At 62.6% G+C, this 14,835-nt stretch overlaps 2 protein-coding genes across 2 annotated transcripts; one reads left to right on the forward strand and one right to left on the reverse strand.

Annotated features, from left to right (window-relative positions):
• Positions 1 to 805: 805 nt before the first annotated feature.
• On the reverse strand, positions 806 to 5,730 carry LOC127022350 (testis-expressed protein 2-like). Its single transcript, XM_050905890.1, has 11 exons — positions 4,828 to 5,730; positions 4,467 to 4,667; positions 4,063 to 4,366; positions 3,519 to 3,736; positions 3,176 to 3,349; positions 2,972 to 3,071; positions 2,676 to 2,808; positions 2,429 to 2,566; positions 1,965 to 2,177; positions 1,704 to 1,824; positions 806 to 931 (listed from the first exon to the last, which is right to left on the reverse strand). The coding sequence occupies exons 1-11, from the start codon at positions 5,728 to 5,730 to the stop codon at positions 806 to 808; spliced, it is 2,631 nt and encodes an 876-aa protein (XP_050761847.1).
• Positions 5,731 to 11,504: 5,774 nt separating this feature from the next.
• MSRB1 (methionine sulfoxide reductase B1) lies at positions 11,505 to 14,519 on the forward strand. The gene is given in 5 exon segments (XM_050905892.1): positions 11,505 to 11,559; positions 12,189 to 12,331; positions 12,451 to 12,469; positions 12,472 to 12,564; positions 13,201 to 14,519. Coding segments are annotated over 5 exon segments (342 nt in total). The 3' UTR covers positions 13,233 to 14,519.
• Positions 14,520 to 14,835: the final 316 nt, after the last annotated feature.

A 14,835-nucleotide genomic window follows, 5' to 3' on the forward strand; every position in this document is an offset into this window, starting at 1 on the left:
AGACTCCCCTTTCCTCTCTTCCAGGGGAGAACGAAGCAGGTACCGGCACTTCTGCCCCAGTTTCTGCTGGCGATACAGGGCCTCCCCGTTACCTGCCTCTGCCCAGTCTCGCTGACCATCTCTCCCCTCGCCGCCTCTCACACGCACACACCCAGGCACTCCTTTTGCTGAGCTGAAAGCATGACCCGTGGACTTCTCTCTGCCAAAGCGACCGTGACTTCTCTCTGCCAAAGCCCCACGATCCTGGCCGGCATCCTCAGCAGATGTGGGAACTTGTGTACAGTAAGATGGCTGCTAGGTAAGACTGGGCAGTGATGGATTTATTCAGATTTTGGACTCATTTCCCACCCATGTTTTCCTTGCAGTCCAGCTGCCTGCGGGGAGGGTGTGATGCGTCTCGGAGCTGTGATGTCTTGGATCAGTGGTGATCACAACTCCTTCAGCGCAGAACAGGTCTGGGCGTCCTGCACCCTCTTTGGGAATCAGACAGTGGAAAGCCCAGCCCTCCGCTGGTCCGGAGCTGCCCCCTTGACCAGGAGTCCTGGGAACCTGGCAGGAGGTGCATGAGGTTCTTGGGTCTCCAGCAAACCCCTTGCCCCGGGTCTGGTTCTGCTCTGAACGTGTGCTTGCGGTATTTAAGGAGGAGGCTCATCTACAAAAGTGCTGAGGATGAGATGAACCGAGAAGCTCCGACCCCACGGTGTAGCCCTGGATGCAATCAGTGGCCAGGCCCTGGCTGGCCCCGTGTCCCAGCGAGGTCCCTGAGCGCAGCGCAGTGCCTCTGCCCTGCCCGTGGGGCTGCGCTTCAGAGCCTCTTCTCTCCCTTGGCTGGTAGGTCCCTGGGCGGTCCCTCAGTGGGTGGCTGAGGATCCAGGCCAGAGCGCATGATGGGAACGATGAGATCGTCCATGTTTGGCATCACCAAAATTTTCTGAAAAGAGGAATCCAGAATAACCAGTAAGTGGTTTTGAATACCACTACCTGACTGGTGACACATCTGCCTGGAAGCGGCCTTGGCAGGAGCCACAGGAGCTCGGGTCAGAGACCGGGGCTGTGAACAGAAGGTCCTGGGCTCCCATCCCCTCAGCGGCAGCTGACTGTGCCTGGCCCTAGAGGATTACCAGCTCTGGATATCTCAGGGTGGGGACAAGCAGGAGCAGTTTTTCTTTGCCCTGCCTACCTGTATGGCTGCAAGGGTGGTCATGGCAGAGGGCAGGGACCAGCACTTTGAAGCCATTCAAATGGGCAGCTCTCTGGGGGGATTTGGCTACCGAAATATCTGTGGGGACATTTCTACTCTTTGACCAGAGGTCTCAAAGGTGAGAGGCTGAGAACAAACCAGCGGGTACCTTGTGATGGTAAATCTCCCAAACATCCCCAAACCAGAGTGGATGGGTGAATTCAGCCCTTCTGGGGGGTGTCTGCCGGGGACTTGCGGACACTCCTGATCCTCCCTGCTTGGGGCAGGGCGGCACATGCTGGGAGGAAACTGCTTTTCCTCGAGCACTCTGGTGCTCAGAGCACCAGCCCTTGGAGCTGGTTACTTAGGTTGTGTTTCTTGACTGTCCAAAGCTGGACAGACCAGATCAGATGTTGGCTTTCTGTAGAGAGAACCCTGGCCCAAACTGAGGTCTGATTATCCCTGATCGCAGCAATGCCCATGCTTCAGCAGGGCTTGCCGAGGCCTTTAACAGACCAGGCACCTGAAATTCGTGCTGCAGCTTCTTCTCGATCCACTCAGTGACATGGAGGAACGTCACCTCCCGCTCGCCCAGCTTCGGGCGCACCTTCAGCTCCAGCTGAGGTGGGACTCGGAAGCTGTACCTGCGAGGGGAAAGGAAAGAGGCAGAAAGCATCATGTCCCAAAGCCCCAGAGCTGACTCCTTGGCTGAGCCGCAGGGAGCAAGGGGAGCTGGAAGGAGGATGCGCGTGGGTCCCTGCACGGGAGGAGGAAGAGCTGGTACCAGACACGGTCCGTCGGTGGTGGTGGGATGTTCACCGCCAAGGTGCCTGCCAGCTCCTGCACCTCCACTGTCAGCAGCAGTGGTGTGTTGGAAACCTCCTCGATCTTCTTTTTGATGAACTCATTTTCAGTGGCCTTCTGGAAGTACTTGGACTTGGCGATCTTATCCACAAAGCGCAGGATCTTCCGGCTCGTGCTGTTGCCGCTGACGTGGCTAAAGCGAGGGGAGCCACAGCTCAGCAGCAGGGTGAGACCCAGAGCCGTGCTGGGTTTCGGCATCCCCCAGCCGTCTGCCACAGCACCCCGTGGGGACAGGAGTCCCCTATGAAGGGCTGCCGTGATGTGCCGGGGTGCCTGTGTGGGCCTTCCCGGGGAAACCGGCCCCAAGCCCCTGTGCTGGCGTAGCACCGTGCCTCCCCCAGCATCTCCCCATACCCCACGCGCAGACCCCGAACAGCCCCTTACCCCTCGGCGCCAGGCAGTGGGACCCGCTCCCCCAGGGCTCCCGCAGGCTCTGCAGCGGCGACGTCTTCCTCGTCGGAGGAGCCAGCGCTGGACGACTCCGCATCGCTGTCTGCCAGCAGGATCAGCCGTAGCCTGGCCCTGCGAGCCCCGAGGAGCATCATGGGGGTGCCCTGGGGCCAGCACCCTCTCGCCTCACTCAGGCAAGAGGAGGAGGAGGATGAAACCCGGCCATGCACAGTCTCCTTACCCCTCTCCGCCTGCCTCTGCCGGGCCGCTCTCCTCTGCAGCGCTCTCCTTCCCCAGCTTGCAGAGGTTCATCTTCGTCTCGAGCGTCATCTGCAACGAGCCGCTGTAGGTGACCTCCATGTCCACCCAGAGCCCTGCCGGGGAGAGGGACGGGGCGAGCCCCTGTCAGCACCGCAGGGGCCGAGGTGTGCTCATGTGCTTGCCAAAACCTCCCTGCTTCGGGGACCAGGCTGGCACCTTGATAACAGCTGCCATGGAGCCAGCCCTGGGGTCTCTGCTGCTCTGCGGGGCTCTTACCTCGGTCATTGATGGTGGGGTTGGAGGCGCTGAGGACCGAGGGGATGGATGTGCCCATGTCCAGCTCCGTCAGCGTCAGCTCGTTCATGAAATATGGGAGCTGATGGAAGGAAACCACACGGGGACGGTCACCGCAGCCTGGCACTCGCCGTGGGGCCTCGGGGACGGGGCTCCCCCGGGTGCTGTGGTGCTCCTGCCCCTCACCTTGATCTTGCTCAACTTCTTCTGGATCTTGCTGGACACTTGTTCGGCCCAGTATCGCTCCCGGAGGAAGTCCCAGAAGATGCGCCCCACCAATGCATTCATCCAGGCCATGCACGCCTCGCTGCGCCCGGCTGTGTCCTCGCCGAGCTGCGGAGGGACAGAAGCCACGAGCCCCTGGAGCAAGGTGACCCCACGAGCGGTGGGACCCGCTGGCCGGGTGCTCAAACCGCAGTGCCGGGAGGGAGGAGATGAACCACAGGACTGGAAGTGGCTGCAGGCAGGGTCCATCAGCCTCTGCTCAGTGCTCGTGTCCTGCTCCCAGTGTCGGATTTGTCCCACTCACCTTTGTGGGCGGGGGGCTGCCCAGTGCTCCGTGAGAGGGGCTCCGGTCCGGGCTGCCCCCCACCTGCGCTGGCACGAATCGGGCCATGTAGGTGCTGTAATCCAGGAAAATCTTCTGTCGGACGCTTCCCTCCAGGTCTTTGGGTGGGACAGCGGAGGGGATATCCTCGGCGCTCCCTCCGCTGCTGCTGCCGCTGCTCCGCGGAGCCAGTCCCACGCCTGGGGACACGGGGACATGAGCGGTTCAGGATGGCATGAGAGGTGACATGCCGCCTGGCCGTGATGCACGCGCGGTGACGTGCCGCAATGCACATGCGGTGACATGCTGCCCGTCCGTGATGCCGGTGACATGCCACCCACCCTACGCTGGTGAGGGGGATCCTCCAGGCTCTCCCTGCTGCTGCAAATGCTCTTGGCTCTGGGCTCCTCCATCTCCCCCCCAAGCTCACTGCTGCCTACCAAGGGCTTGTCCTCCTACCACACGTGCAGCTCCCACCCCGGCTCAGTCCCGGCACAGAGCAGAAGCCACGATGGCTACTTCTCACCTGCCCTGGCTTCACCGCGGCTGCTGCTGGGTGTCCCGCGGGAGGCTTGCACAAGTTGCTGGTACCATTCTTCCTTCTCCCTCCCCGTCCGCCCGAAGAGGTACAGGCACCTCTCCCTGCAGTCCCCCGGGATGTCCTGCCCTGGCACCGGTGCCTTCTTTGTCCCTTCATCCCTCTGCAGCTCCGTGTCATGCTCCTCGCTGCTCCTGCACTCCACCTCTGCCGGGTCGGGGAGGAGGATGCAGATGGGGTATTTCTTGTTCCACGTCCGCTTTCGGGCCAGGCTGGGAGGGCAGAGGAAGACCTGCAACACCGAGAGCGGCGGTGAGGCCAGGGTGCCGGGAGTTCCTGCAAGGGGAGAGCCCCTGCTCCCACAGAAGGGTCCTTGGCACCGCTGGACTCACCTTGGCGTCAGTCAGGTCGTAGCAGCGGTGGCTGACGAAGACGGCGTCGAGGATTTCCTCTTCGAAGGTGGCTCGGCGGGGGATGTTGCTCTTGGGGTAGGAGAGCTTGAGGGTGGCCCCATCCAGCGTGGCGAGCACCGAGTGCGTGAGCGAGGGGTGGAAAAGCTCTGGGTCGTAGATGTGCAGCTGGTTCATCCAGCCCTGGGTGGGGGGAGAGGGAGCTGGCTGCTTCCCACGGTGCTGTACGGGGTGGCAGCCTGCACCCACCATGGGCTTGGCACCCCCTTGGTGCTGCAACTCCAACCCCGGGGTCCCCTCCAGCCGCCACCCAGCACCCCAGCCTGGACCAGCCCTCTCCTACCTGGAGGCGGTGGGTTTCCCGCGGCTCCCCCGGGAACAGCTTGGGGTGCAGGCGGCCCCGCGGTCCCCGTGCCACCGGCGGAGGCTTCAGCACGAGGAGGAGGACGGCGAGGAAGCCCAGCACCAGCCCGCAGATGAGGCCCAGGCAGAGGCCAGCGGCGTAGGGCGGCAGCGGCAGGACGAAGTAGCCGTAGGCGAGGAGGGCGATGGAGGCGAGGGCTCTGCCCGGCACCGTGCCCCCCGGCCGTGCCGGCGGTGGCTCCTCAGGGGGTGGCAGCCGGGGTTCGGCATCCCGCTGTGCCACCTCCACCACCTGAATCACGTCCCCGTAGGAGCAGATCTCATAGCGGCAGTTCAGGGTGGGCTCCCAGGGACTCCAGTCCCGCACCCGGCGTCCCCCGGCCCCGCGTCCCCCCACCTGCCCGGGGCTCCCCCCTGCCTCCTGCCCCCCGGCGCCCACCTTCGCCCGGGGCACGGGGCCGCTCTCCTCGGCCATGAGCCGGCTGAGCCGGCTGAGCGGCTCCTGCACGGCCTCCGACAGCCGCTTCTTGGTGTCCTCCAGCCTGGCCTCCCGCAGCCGGAGCAGGGCGGCACGGCTCTCCGACGGGGAGACACTGGGGGAGGATGGGGCCGTGCGGGACTTGGCCGGGCTCAGCCGGGGCTGGGGGGCCCGCGGGAGATCGGCCAGGAGCATCCCCCCGGGCTGGGGTGAGGGAGGAGGCTTTGTGTCCCTGTCGACGTTGAAAATGAGCCCACAGCCATCCCGGCCACCGCCATCCTCCCTAGTGCCGGCGGGATGGGGCATTAGCCCATCGGTGTCCCCACGCCAAGGTGAGCCCGGGAACGGTGCCAGGGTTGGAGAGGCATCCACCGCCACTGCAGCCTGGTCTGCCATCGCTCGCATCACTGACGGTGCCGGTGCTGCCGAGGGAGCGGGAGGAAGCAGCTCAGCTCTGTGCCACCTCAAGGCACAGCATGTCCCTGCCCCGGTCCTGCCTTCCCCATCAGCATTGCCATGAGCCACCGAGCAGGAGCGGGGTGCCCCTGGGGACCCCGTCACCGTGGGCTGGGCACCTTCCAGCCTGTTTCGGGATGCCCTTGGGGCCACGGAGCTGCCAGGGACGGGAAGCTCATGGCTCTCCCTGTGCTTCCCGGCAGGGATGGGATGGAGAAGGCACCGTGGTAAGATGAGCTCAATAACAGTGTGTGCGGAACCGCTTGTATAACGAGGATAAACCTCAGCCAGGCAATTAGCAACCGGGCCTCCAAGAACCCAGAGCCGTGAGCCAGGTCTGCAGCAAAACAAGGGGGATTTTCCTGCACCAGGACATTACGTTGGTCCCAGTGCAAGTGTGGGGGCTGTGAGGAGGGATGCAACGCCGGTGGGCAGGACTCTCTGGCTCCTCTAAATGTTTCTTGCTTAACAGACAGTGGTTTGGCCCTTGCTTAATGCATTGCATGAATCTGAAATGAAGCAAGCCCGAGCTGTGGCTCCAGTTCAGCGTGAGGATGCTCTGGAAGCAGGGGGTCGGTAACCTCTGTTTTTACTGGAGGGGCACAAAAGTTTTCCTAACACATAAAGTTTCCGTAGCCCCGAGGGTGTTCCTGGCCATGGCAAAGTGTTGTCCCGTCCCCAACAGCCACTGTGACCCCTCCATTGCCGCACTCCTGCCAAAGCAACGGGGCTGACCCCGCTCCCGAGCTGTGCCCCCTGCGTGATTTTGGGAGGGAGGATGGAGGCTGCAGGACGGGCTCTGCAGGTCCATCGCGGGGCTGAGCCCAGCACCCAGCGGGTTCGTGGGGTGCTCGAGCTCCACCACCGCCCTCTTCCCCTTGCAGCATCCCTGTGGCAGGAGCGGGGACGCCGTCCCAGAGGAGCCGGGGCTGAGCAGGACCCTGCTGCCGGTGGGTGCTGCCCCTCGGGCTGCCTAACACCCAGCATCTGCGTCGCCCTGGATCTTCAAAGCACTTCACCGCCACGAATTCATTACAGGCTGTGCCGCAGCTGCCTCCAGCGTCGTTTATATAATCTCATGTTTCGTGGCTTTTGCTTTGCTTCTGATTTACAGGAGCCACTTGTTAACCCCAAACAATCCGCGGGTGATTGCCCCGGTGATACCCAGCACCCGGCAGAAACCCTGGCTGTGGGGCTGGCACCATCCAGCCCACGGGCAGGGCTGCCGGCATTGCCGGCACCACCGGCACCCGCCGGCAGACGGAGTGGTCCGGGGCACCAGGCAAAGCACCGAAACAGCAAAACGGGGAGTGAGCAGAGCAAAATGAGTGGTAGAGCTGAGAAGGCACCCCTTCCCGGATGCCGTGGGGCCCTGTACACCTCCCTCCCGAGCACGGCAGGTGGGGGGCAGCCAGGACCCCCACTTGCCCCTCATCATGCAGGTTTCTCAGGGGCCCCGTGCCACAGCCATCCCTAGTATCCCCAGTGCTGCCCGTCGCCCTCCCCAGCCCTCGGCCCTGCCTACCAGAAAGCCCTGGGGCTGGTCCTTGGCTGGTCCTGCCCGGCCACCGCTTCCCATCCCCGCCGGGTTAGGGGGATGCCGGCTCCCCTGCGCTTGGTGAGGGCTCAGCACTCCGCTCCACTGTGCCTGCCTCTTCGTCACCACCGCTCCGGTATTCGTGGGTTTTAAAAGCTAAAAAAAAAAAAAAAAAAAAAAAAGAAGACTGTTTCCTGAGAGACCATTAGCACAGTGGAAGACGGAGATAATAATAGCCTGGGTTTGTATGGGAGTTTTCATCTGGCAGGGATGTCAAGTGCAACGGGGGCTATACTGACGCTGCTGAAACGCAGCCACCTCTGGGGAGCGTGGGTGCCTGGGAGGGTGGGGAGCGCTGGGGATGGAGCCCGCTGGGTGCCACGGCTGGACCACCAGCACCCCGAGATGGAGGGTCCACACGGAGCAGCCCAGTGAAGGCTTTGCTGCTGGCTCAGGCTTCAGAGAGCAAATATTGAGCCCAGCGGTGCCCCCGGAGCTGGCTCCTCGGTGCCAGCGCTAACCCACCTTCCAGCCCAGAGCTCGTCCCCAGCCTGTGACCCCGGGGGCATGCAGGGTAGGGGGAATCTTTTTATTCTTTATAGGATAAATTGAATATGAAGGTCCTTGCAAGTATTTTCATCAAGCGCGGGGGTAGCTGGGTGGACACGGCTGGGTGATGGAGCGATGGGGATGACAGTGGCTTCAGAGGTGCCAGCGAACAGCTCTTAGGGGATGTTCCCCACAGCCTCCGCACAGCACCCGCCTTGAGGATTTTTGCGAGCCCAGCCCCAGTGGTACCCAGAAGGGATCAGTGCTGTGCGGGATGTCCCTTTGAGGAGCGGTGCTTGGGACACCCAGCCCGGGAAGGTCACATCTCTGCAGAGCCTTGGGAGCTGCAAGTGCTCCAGCTGGGCAGGGACACGAGATCCCTAATGGCTGCTGACCCCCCTCGCTGCTCTTGAAAACACCGAAGCCGTAAAAATCAGCAAGCCTCTCCGCTGGACCCAGGCTCCGAATTTCCGCTCCTTGCTCTCAGCTCGGGTTCAAATTCAGGGCTTGGACTTGACCTGACACAGAGACAAGCTGCGGCCCAGACCAAGCTGGTGTCTTCGAGCATCTCCCCCCGAAATGCTCCCTTTACATGCCCGAGGCAGCAGGAACCTCTGCAGCACAGCACAGCACAGCATGGCACGGCACGGCACAGCATGGCACGGCACGGCACGGCACGGCACGGTGCTCCCCAGCATTAGCTCACCCCAGGGTCCAATACCTACAAACCACTTGGAAAGAGAAAGTTTCCCCACGCCGGGATCTGCCCCATCAGTGCCCGGAGCCGCTTGCTCCAAGGTGGGCACTGCCCGCCTGGTGTTTGCTTTTGTTGTAAAATCGGGGAGAGTTAATTGAAAAATTAATTTCTAGCAGCCCTCTCCAGTTAATTAGAGGTGTGGGTGGCTGGGGCGGAGGGCTGGTGCTGCTGGCGAGGACGGTGGCACAGGTCTGCCTGGGTGCAGAGGAGGCTTTCATCACCCAGCCAAACAAGCTGGAAATCCCTCATCTAATTATCTCCACAATATACCACTACAGAAACCAAATTGCTGTGGTTATTAGCTCTGTAACTGGAGAGCTCTCTGCGTTATCCTGTGATTAAGGAGCGTGAGGGCTTTGAAGAAAGTCTCACTGCAACCTCAAGACGTAACTTTGAGCAATGGGTAGGGCAGCGCGGGATCCCAGCTCCGTCTTCTGCTCCCGCTTCCACATCACATCGCTCCTTCTCAGGGGTTTACTGGTGGATACTGGAGCGGATTTCACGTTGCTGGGGGAGCGAGAGCCGGGCAGGCTTTGGCACCGCACGAATGGCTCCAGGGTGGCTGTGCCTGCTGGGATGCTCAGAGCCAGCCAGCCTCAGCACCCAGCCCCAGCACCCAGCCTGGTCTCCCAGTGACCCGCTCCCAAAGCTTTCCCACCACCCTGTGCTGTCCCAGGGCTTGAGCTCAGCCCTGCCTCTGCTATGGACTTTGCTTCGCCCCTGTGTCTCAGCCGTCCTTGTCCTCTGCCTGTCTTCCCAAAACCTTTGCATCCCTCGTGGCGTGGCCCTTGCACAGGAGAGCTCTCGGCCCTGGTTTCACCAGGACACAGCCCTTGGGAAGGACCCAGCCAGTTCGCCCACCTATTCCATGGGCACAGCTTCACCTTCTGAATTCTGGTTAGCAGCAGACATCCAGGCGGACGATGCTGCCGAGACACAGCATCGTCCCGGTGGGTTGACGTGGCCCAGGGTCACACAGGGTCCCGGCAGCCGCTGTGGCTCCTTCCACTGGCTGAAAACCTGCACCCTGAAGGTATACACGGCCCTTGAGTCTATTTGGAGCCTTTCCTGACACCCGGCTCGTCTGATCTCGGTGGATCATAAGGGATGCGCTTTCAAAACAGCACGTCACCCGTTCTGTGCGCGGTGACACGGCACGTCTTCGGCTCCCCACTGTCCCACGGTGCTGCAGCGAGAGCCCCTTCCTCCCTCTGCCCGGGCGCCTGCCACAAATCATCAATCCCTGGGGCTGGAGCGGGGAGCTCAGCCTGCCCGAGATGAAAGCCTGACCTAATTCAAACCGGCAGCATCCAGCGGGCAGGAGCACCGCCAGCGCTGGCCCCCCGTGGGGGTTTCCACACCGGGCACAGCCCCGGGGGTGAGCTCCTGGCTGATGGACACGTCCATCGGCATTAGGGAGCAGGGACCCATGCAAGCGGTTTGCTGCGGGCCGCAGGGCTCCGGCAGCAGGGCCAGCTTCTCGGGACAGTCCCCAGCTTCTGTTCAAAGAGCGCCGGCGTTTTTGCTCTTGCACCAAAGGAAGGTGCAATTTCTGTGAGAGCCCGCTGGCCGAGGACTCATCCAAGGGTCCTCAGATAAAGCTAGGGAAGAAGAGACTTGTGGTACCTGTTTTTTTGGAAGGAAAAGGAAGCCACACGAAGCTCATCCGGAGCCTGCCAAGGAGCCGGCTGCCTGCGGTTCACCTTCAAAGCCCTTACCTTGCCACATGCCGGGCTGCTGCCTCCTCCGGGAACCCCATGCACCCCACGAAGGGACACACAGCTCAGACCCCGCATCGCCTCCCCGCGTTGGCCTCCGTGGGGAGGGTCCCCACGGGTGACCCCTGGCTCTGCGCTCCTGGGGTGGTGGGACGGGTGGTCCTCACTGAGCCTGCGCCTGCACCCCATCCACTGAGGCCCTGGCGTGTGCGTGGTGGGGGACCCCCCAGTTCGTCCCAAGAGCTGCCCAACCTCCATCACCCGCCCCGGGCAGTGCTGCTGGGGGGACTGGGGCGGCCCCGGCCCCCTCCCCGCCGGTCCCCCTGCTCCCGCAGCGCCGGTACCTGGGACAGACGGGAGGTCCCGGTGCCGCCGGGGAAGGGTCGGTCCTGGCGCTGGAGAAGGACGAGCAGTCCCGGTGCTGCCGGGGAGACGGACTGGTCCCAGTGCCGGGGGAGAACCCGTGTTGGTGCCGGGGGGGAGGATGACCGGAGGGTCAGTCCCGGTGCCGGGGGAGGGCCGGACCCTGTGCCGGGGAAGACGAGCCGGTGCCGGCGCTGAAGGAGGCCGGCTGGTCCTGGTGCCGGGATCCAAGGACCGATGTCGGTGCCGGGAGAGGAGGGTCGATGCCGGTGCCGGTGCCGGGGGTGAAGAGCCGGTGCTGGAGGCGGAGGGTCCGTCCTGGTCCCGGTGTCGGGTGTGGATGACCGGTGCCGGGCTGGAGCTCGCCCCGCTCCAGCCGGCGGTGCCGGAGCATCCGCAGGACCGTGCCGGGTCCCCGCTCCGCCCCGCGCAGCTCCGCACCGCCCCGCGCCCCCCCCCCGCCAACCCCCCCCCCCCCCCCCCCGCGCATCCCCGCGCCCGCAGCCCGGCGGGCTGCCCCCACCGCCCCCTCCTCACCCGGGAGGCCTTCGCGGGGACTGCGGGGCCCGGTACGGGGGGGGGGGGGGTGTCCCACGGGTGGTGTGTGCGTGTGTGAGGGTTGGCGGGGGCGCGGGGCGGAGCGGGGCCCTCCCTTGGGTACCGGGACCCCCCCCCCCGCCCGGTACCGTCTGCCCCACAGCGCCCCTGCCGGCCGCGGGGCGGGGCCGCGGCGGAGGCGGGGCGGGCCGGGGCGGGGCGGAGGCGGGGCGGGGCCGGGGCCGGGGCGGTGGGGGAAGCCATGTCTTTCTGTTCCTTCTTCGGGGGCGAGGTGTTCAAGGACCATTTCCAGCCGGGTGAGCGGGGCCGGGGGCTCTCCGTGGGGTCTGTAGGTTCCCTGTGGGGTCGGGGTGGGGTCTGGGGGGTTTCCCCCCCCTCCCTTCCCCCCCCCCGTGGGGCGGGCAGGGGGTGTCACCCGAAAAAGCTGAGTTCCCACGGGATGAGTGAGAGTGTGTGGGGTGGGGGTGCGTGTGGTGGGGTGCGGGTGTCCTTCCTGTGGGCCGTCCTCCACCCGTGGGGACCGGGCTGGGGGTCCCATCTCGGGGTCCTTGTTGGGGGGGGGGGGAGATCCTGCCTACAAAGGTGGGGCTCGGGGGGGACGACGACTCCCTATAGGGGCCCCTTGGAGGGATCCTGTCCCGCGGGCTGGGGCTGTAGAGGAGCCCCTATAGAGGATGCGGGTCCTGCCCCACGTCCCAAAAGCTCCCGCTCCCCTGCCTGGCCCTGGGGGTCTGGCAGCAGCAGCAGCTGGCAGTGGCCCATGTGGGCAAAGTCCAGCGTGGGTGGGTGTCCCGTGTCACCCTGCTGCTGTGTCCCCACTGCTGCCCCCCCCCCCCAATCCCCAGCAATCGCTGCTGGGAGCCGGCTGGGGAGCGGGGCCGGGGGGCTGCCCCCAGCACTGACCCTCTCCTGCCGCCCTCCCCAGGCATCTACGTCTGTGCCAAGTGCGGCCATGAGCTGTTCTCCAGCCATGCGAAGTACGAGCACTCGTCGCCGTGGCCAGCCTTCACCGAGACAGTCCACGAGGACAGCGTGTCCAAGCGCAAGGAGCGGCCGGGGGCTTTAAAGGTGCCGATTCTGAAACCCGTGGGAAATAGCAAAAAAAAAAAAACCCCACGGGCTTTTTTTCATGATCCTGTCTGCTGAGAAAGACCGCTTGCTGTCAAACCCTCTCCTTGCATTTCTAGGTGTCTTGTGGCAAGTGTGGCAAGGGCTCGGCCACGAATTCCTCAATGACGGGCCAAAGAGGGGCCAGTCCCGCTTCTGAATATTCAGCAGCTCGCTGAAGTTCGTCCCGAAAGGTAAAGGCTTGGCAGCTGTTTGAGCCCACGTAGTTATTTTTGGGGAAGCTACTGATAGCCGGGCCACGCTGTGTGCGATGCGCCGTTCAGCTAAGCCAAGGAACTGCTTGCATCCTAAATAAATCTCACTTGCGTCAGTCTGCTCAGCTGGCGGCTTGGCAGGGATTCCCTGACCTCCCACGGTGAAATGCGGAGCGTGCTGGAGCTCCTGGATGCGGCCGCAGGTCTCCACGTGTCCGAGGGGTTGGCTGAGCGTTGCTGGTTTTCTGCTGGTGGTGCAAAGCAAGGGCAGGGAGCTCCTGCAGTGGCATAAACTGGGCTGGGAGAGTTTGCTGGTTCACTCCTCTGGGAAGTCAGGTGGGAGCTCTGAGTAGTGCAGCTGCCCTACGGGTAGGGAGTGGGTCTGTGGGGAAGGGCAGGGCTTCTTGGCATTGTGGTTATCGTGCTGTTTCCTTCCCCCGAGTCAGAAAAAGGCTTTGGGAGGCCAAGTTCAGGGCTGCGCCCCGGCTGTGACTTGCTTGTCGGACTGCGATGGTTGTGAGATGTTAGCTGCATGTGGCAAAATAACCATATAAAAGGAGCTGGGGGTTCTGGAGCAAGAAACACGAACCTTGATTTTTCCTTTCCCTCTTTTAGGCAAAGCAGACAAGGACCTGAAGGAGAATTAAGCGAGCTGCTCTACTTGGCACACTGCTCTTGGGCTGATCCTGCGTTCACACCTTGGGGTGCACTGTCCGGTTCAAGGGGGCACTGGGAACAAGAGAAACCCCAAAGAAGCTCCTGTTTTTACCGGGTCAATTCCCTCTCAGGGCTGCTCCGATTTGGGGTGCTGCGAGGAGCACGGGGGAGGCGAGGGGAAAATGGGGTTGCTGAAGCTCTATGCTTGCTGGGTGGCGGGTTGTATGACCTGTGCCTGAGGGTGTTTCAGACGAATTGGGGTGCTGCAAAGGCTACAGCTCTTCATTTTACCCACCCTTACCCCCTCCTCAACCGTCTGTTCTCCCCAGCGTCCTCGCCTCTGCTGGTAGCAGCAGAGTCCTTTCGGTTTTGTCCACTAAAGCAGCTCGCGTGCCTGCGGTCCTGCCTCCGCTGAGCTCTGGGGCGGTTTTGCTGTTGACTTCAGCCGAGGCAGGACGCCCTGCAGATCCCAGCCAGGAGGGGCCGATTCTGCCGTGGCACCGATGCCATACAGAGTCGCTCCGCTGGCATTTCCAGGGAGTCACGCTGGATTAGCCGAGGTCAGAGTCTGGGTTAATCTCTGGTGCTATTGTGGGCTGGGATCATGGTATGAATTGCCCTATATAAACCCTTCCAGGGTGCTAGGGCAAGGATGATTTTATGATCCCGCTAGAAAGCATCCAGGTATTTTACCCCTCTGCCCATCTTGCACACAGTAGAGACAGTTCTAGATTTCCCACGTCCTCTGGGCTTGATTCTGACTTGGCCTTACACCAGATTTATCACTGTGCTATGTATGAACTCCAGTGGCACTAACGGTTCCTCCTCGCTGTACGCTGGTGCAAGGGAGGCCAGAATCGGGCTCACGGGCTGCACTTTGCACAACTCAGGCTTTAGGAATCATGTCTGCGTTCCCTCTGTGCTCGGAAGGGCTGGGACACTGATTTCTCCTTAATTCAGCATCTGATTCGTGGCCTTGCCTCCCTGTCCCATAAACCAAATCCTCTGAAATCAATACGCAAGGATTTTTGAAGACGGCAAAACCTTTTGCTGACCCGTGGGTCTGGTGGTGCGGCTCTAGTGCAATGCGTGGGGGGTTTGGTGAGGCTGCGCTGCCGGTGCTGTTACGGTGCAGCTGCGCTCAGGGGCACGTCGCATGCATTTTGCCTCAATCCCGCGTTACGATAAGAAGTGCAACGCGCCAGCTCATTACCTGGAGCTCACTGCTGGTCTTGTACCTCTTTCAATACTGAAAATAAAGCACTGATTCACTGTGTTGGAGAAATAACCTCTTTTTTTAAAAGGCACTGGTGATGGCACCCTGGTGCATCTGCCATGGGATTCCTTCTCTGCTCAGTTTGCCCAGCGTTGGTTGCAAGGATGGGGAGGCTGCGCCGGTGGTGGGATGCGTACGAGGCAAGTACAAATGCGGGTATGAACACAGGTACAAAGCCCTGGTCCGAAGGCTGAGAGCAGATTTCATCTGGAGTCCCTGTCTCCAGCTACAGACCCGGTGACCCAAGGTGTGGACGCAAGCCATGTCGCATCCAGCGTGGTCTTGCAACCTGAAGGGTTAGCCTGAGGCCGGTGCGT

The sequence above is a fragment of the Gymnogyps californianus genome, chromosome 15, assembly GCF_018139145.2.
Source record: "Gymnogyps californianus isolate 813 chromosome 15, ASM1813914v2, whole genome shotgun sequence".
Classification (NCBI taxonomy): Eukaryota; Metazoa; Chordata; class Aves; order Accipitriformes; family Cathartidae; genus Gymnogyps; species Gymnogyps californianus.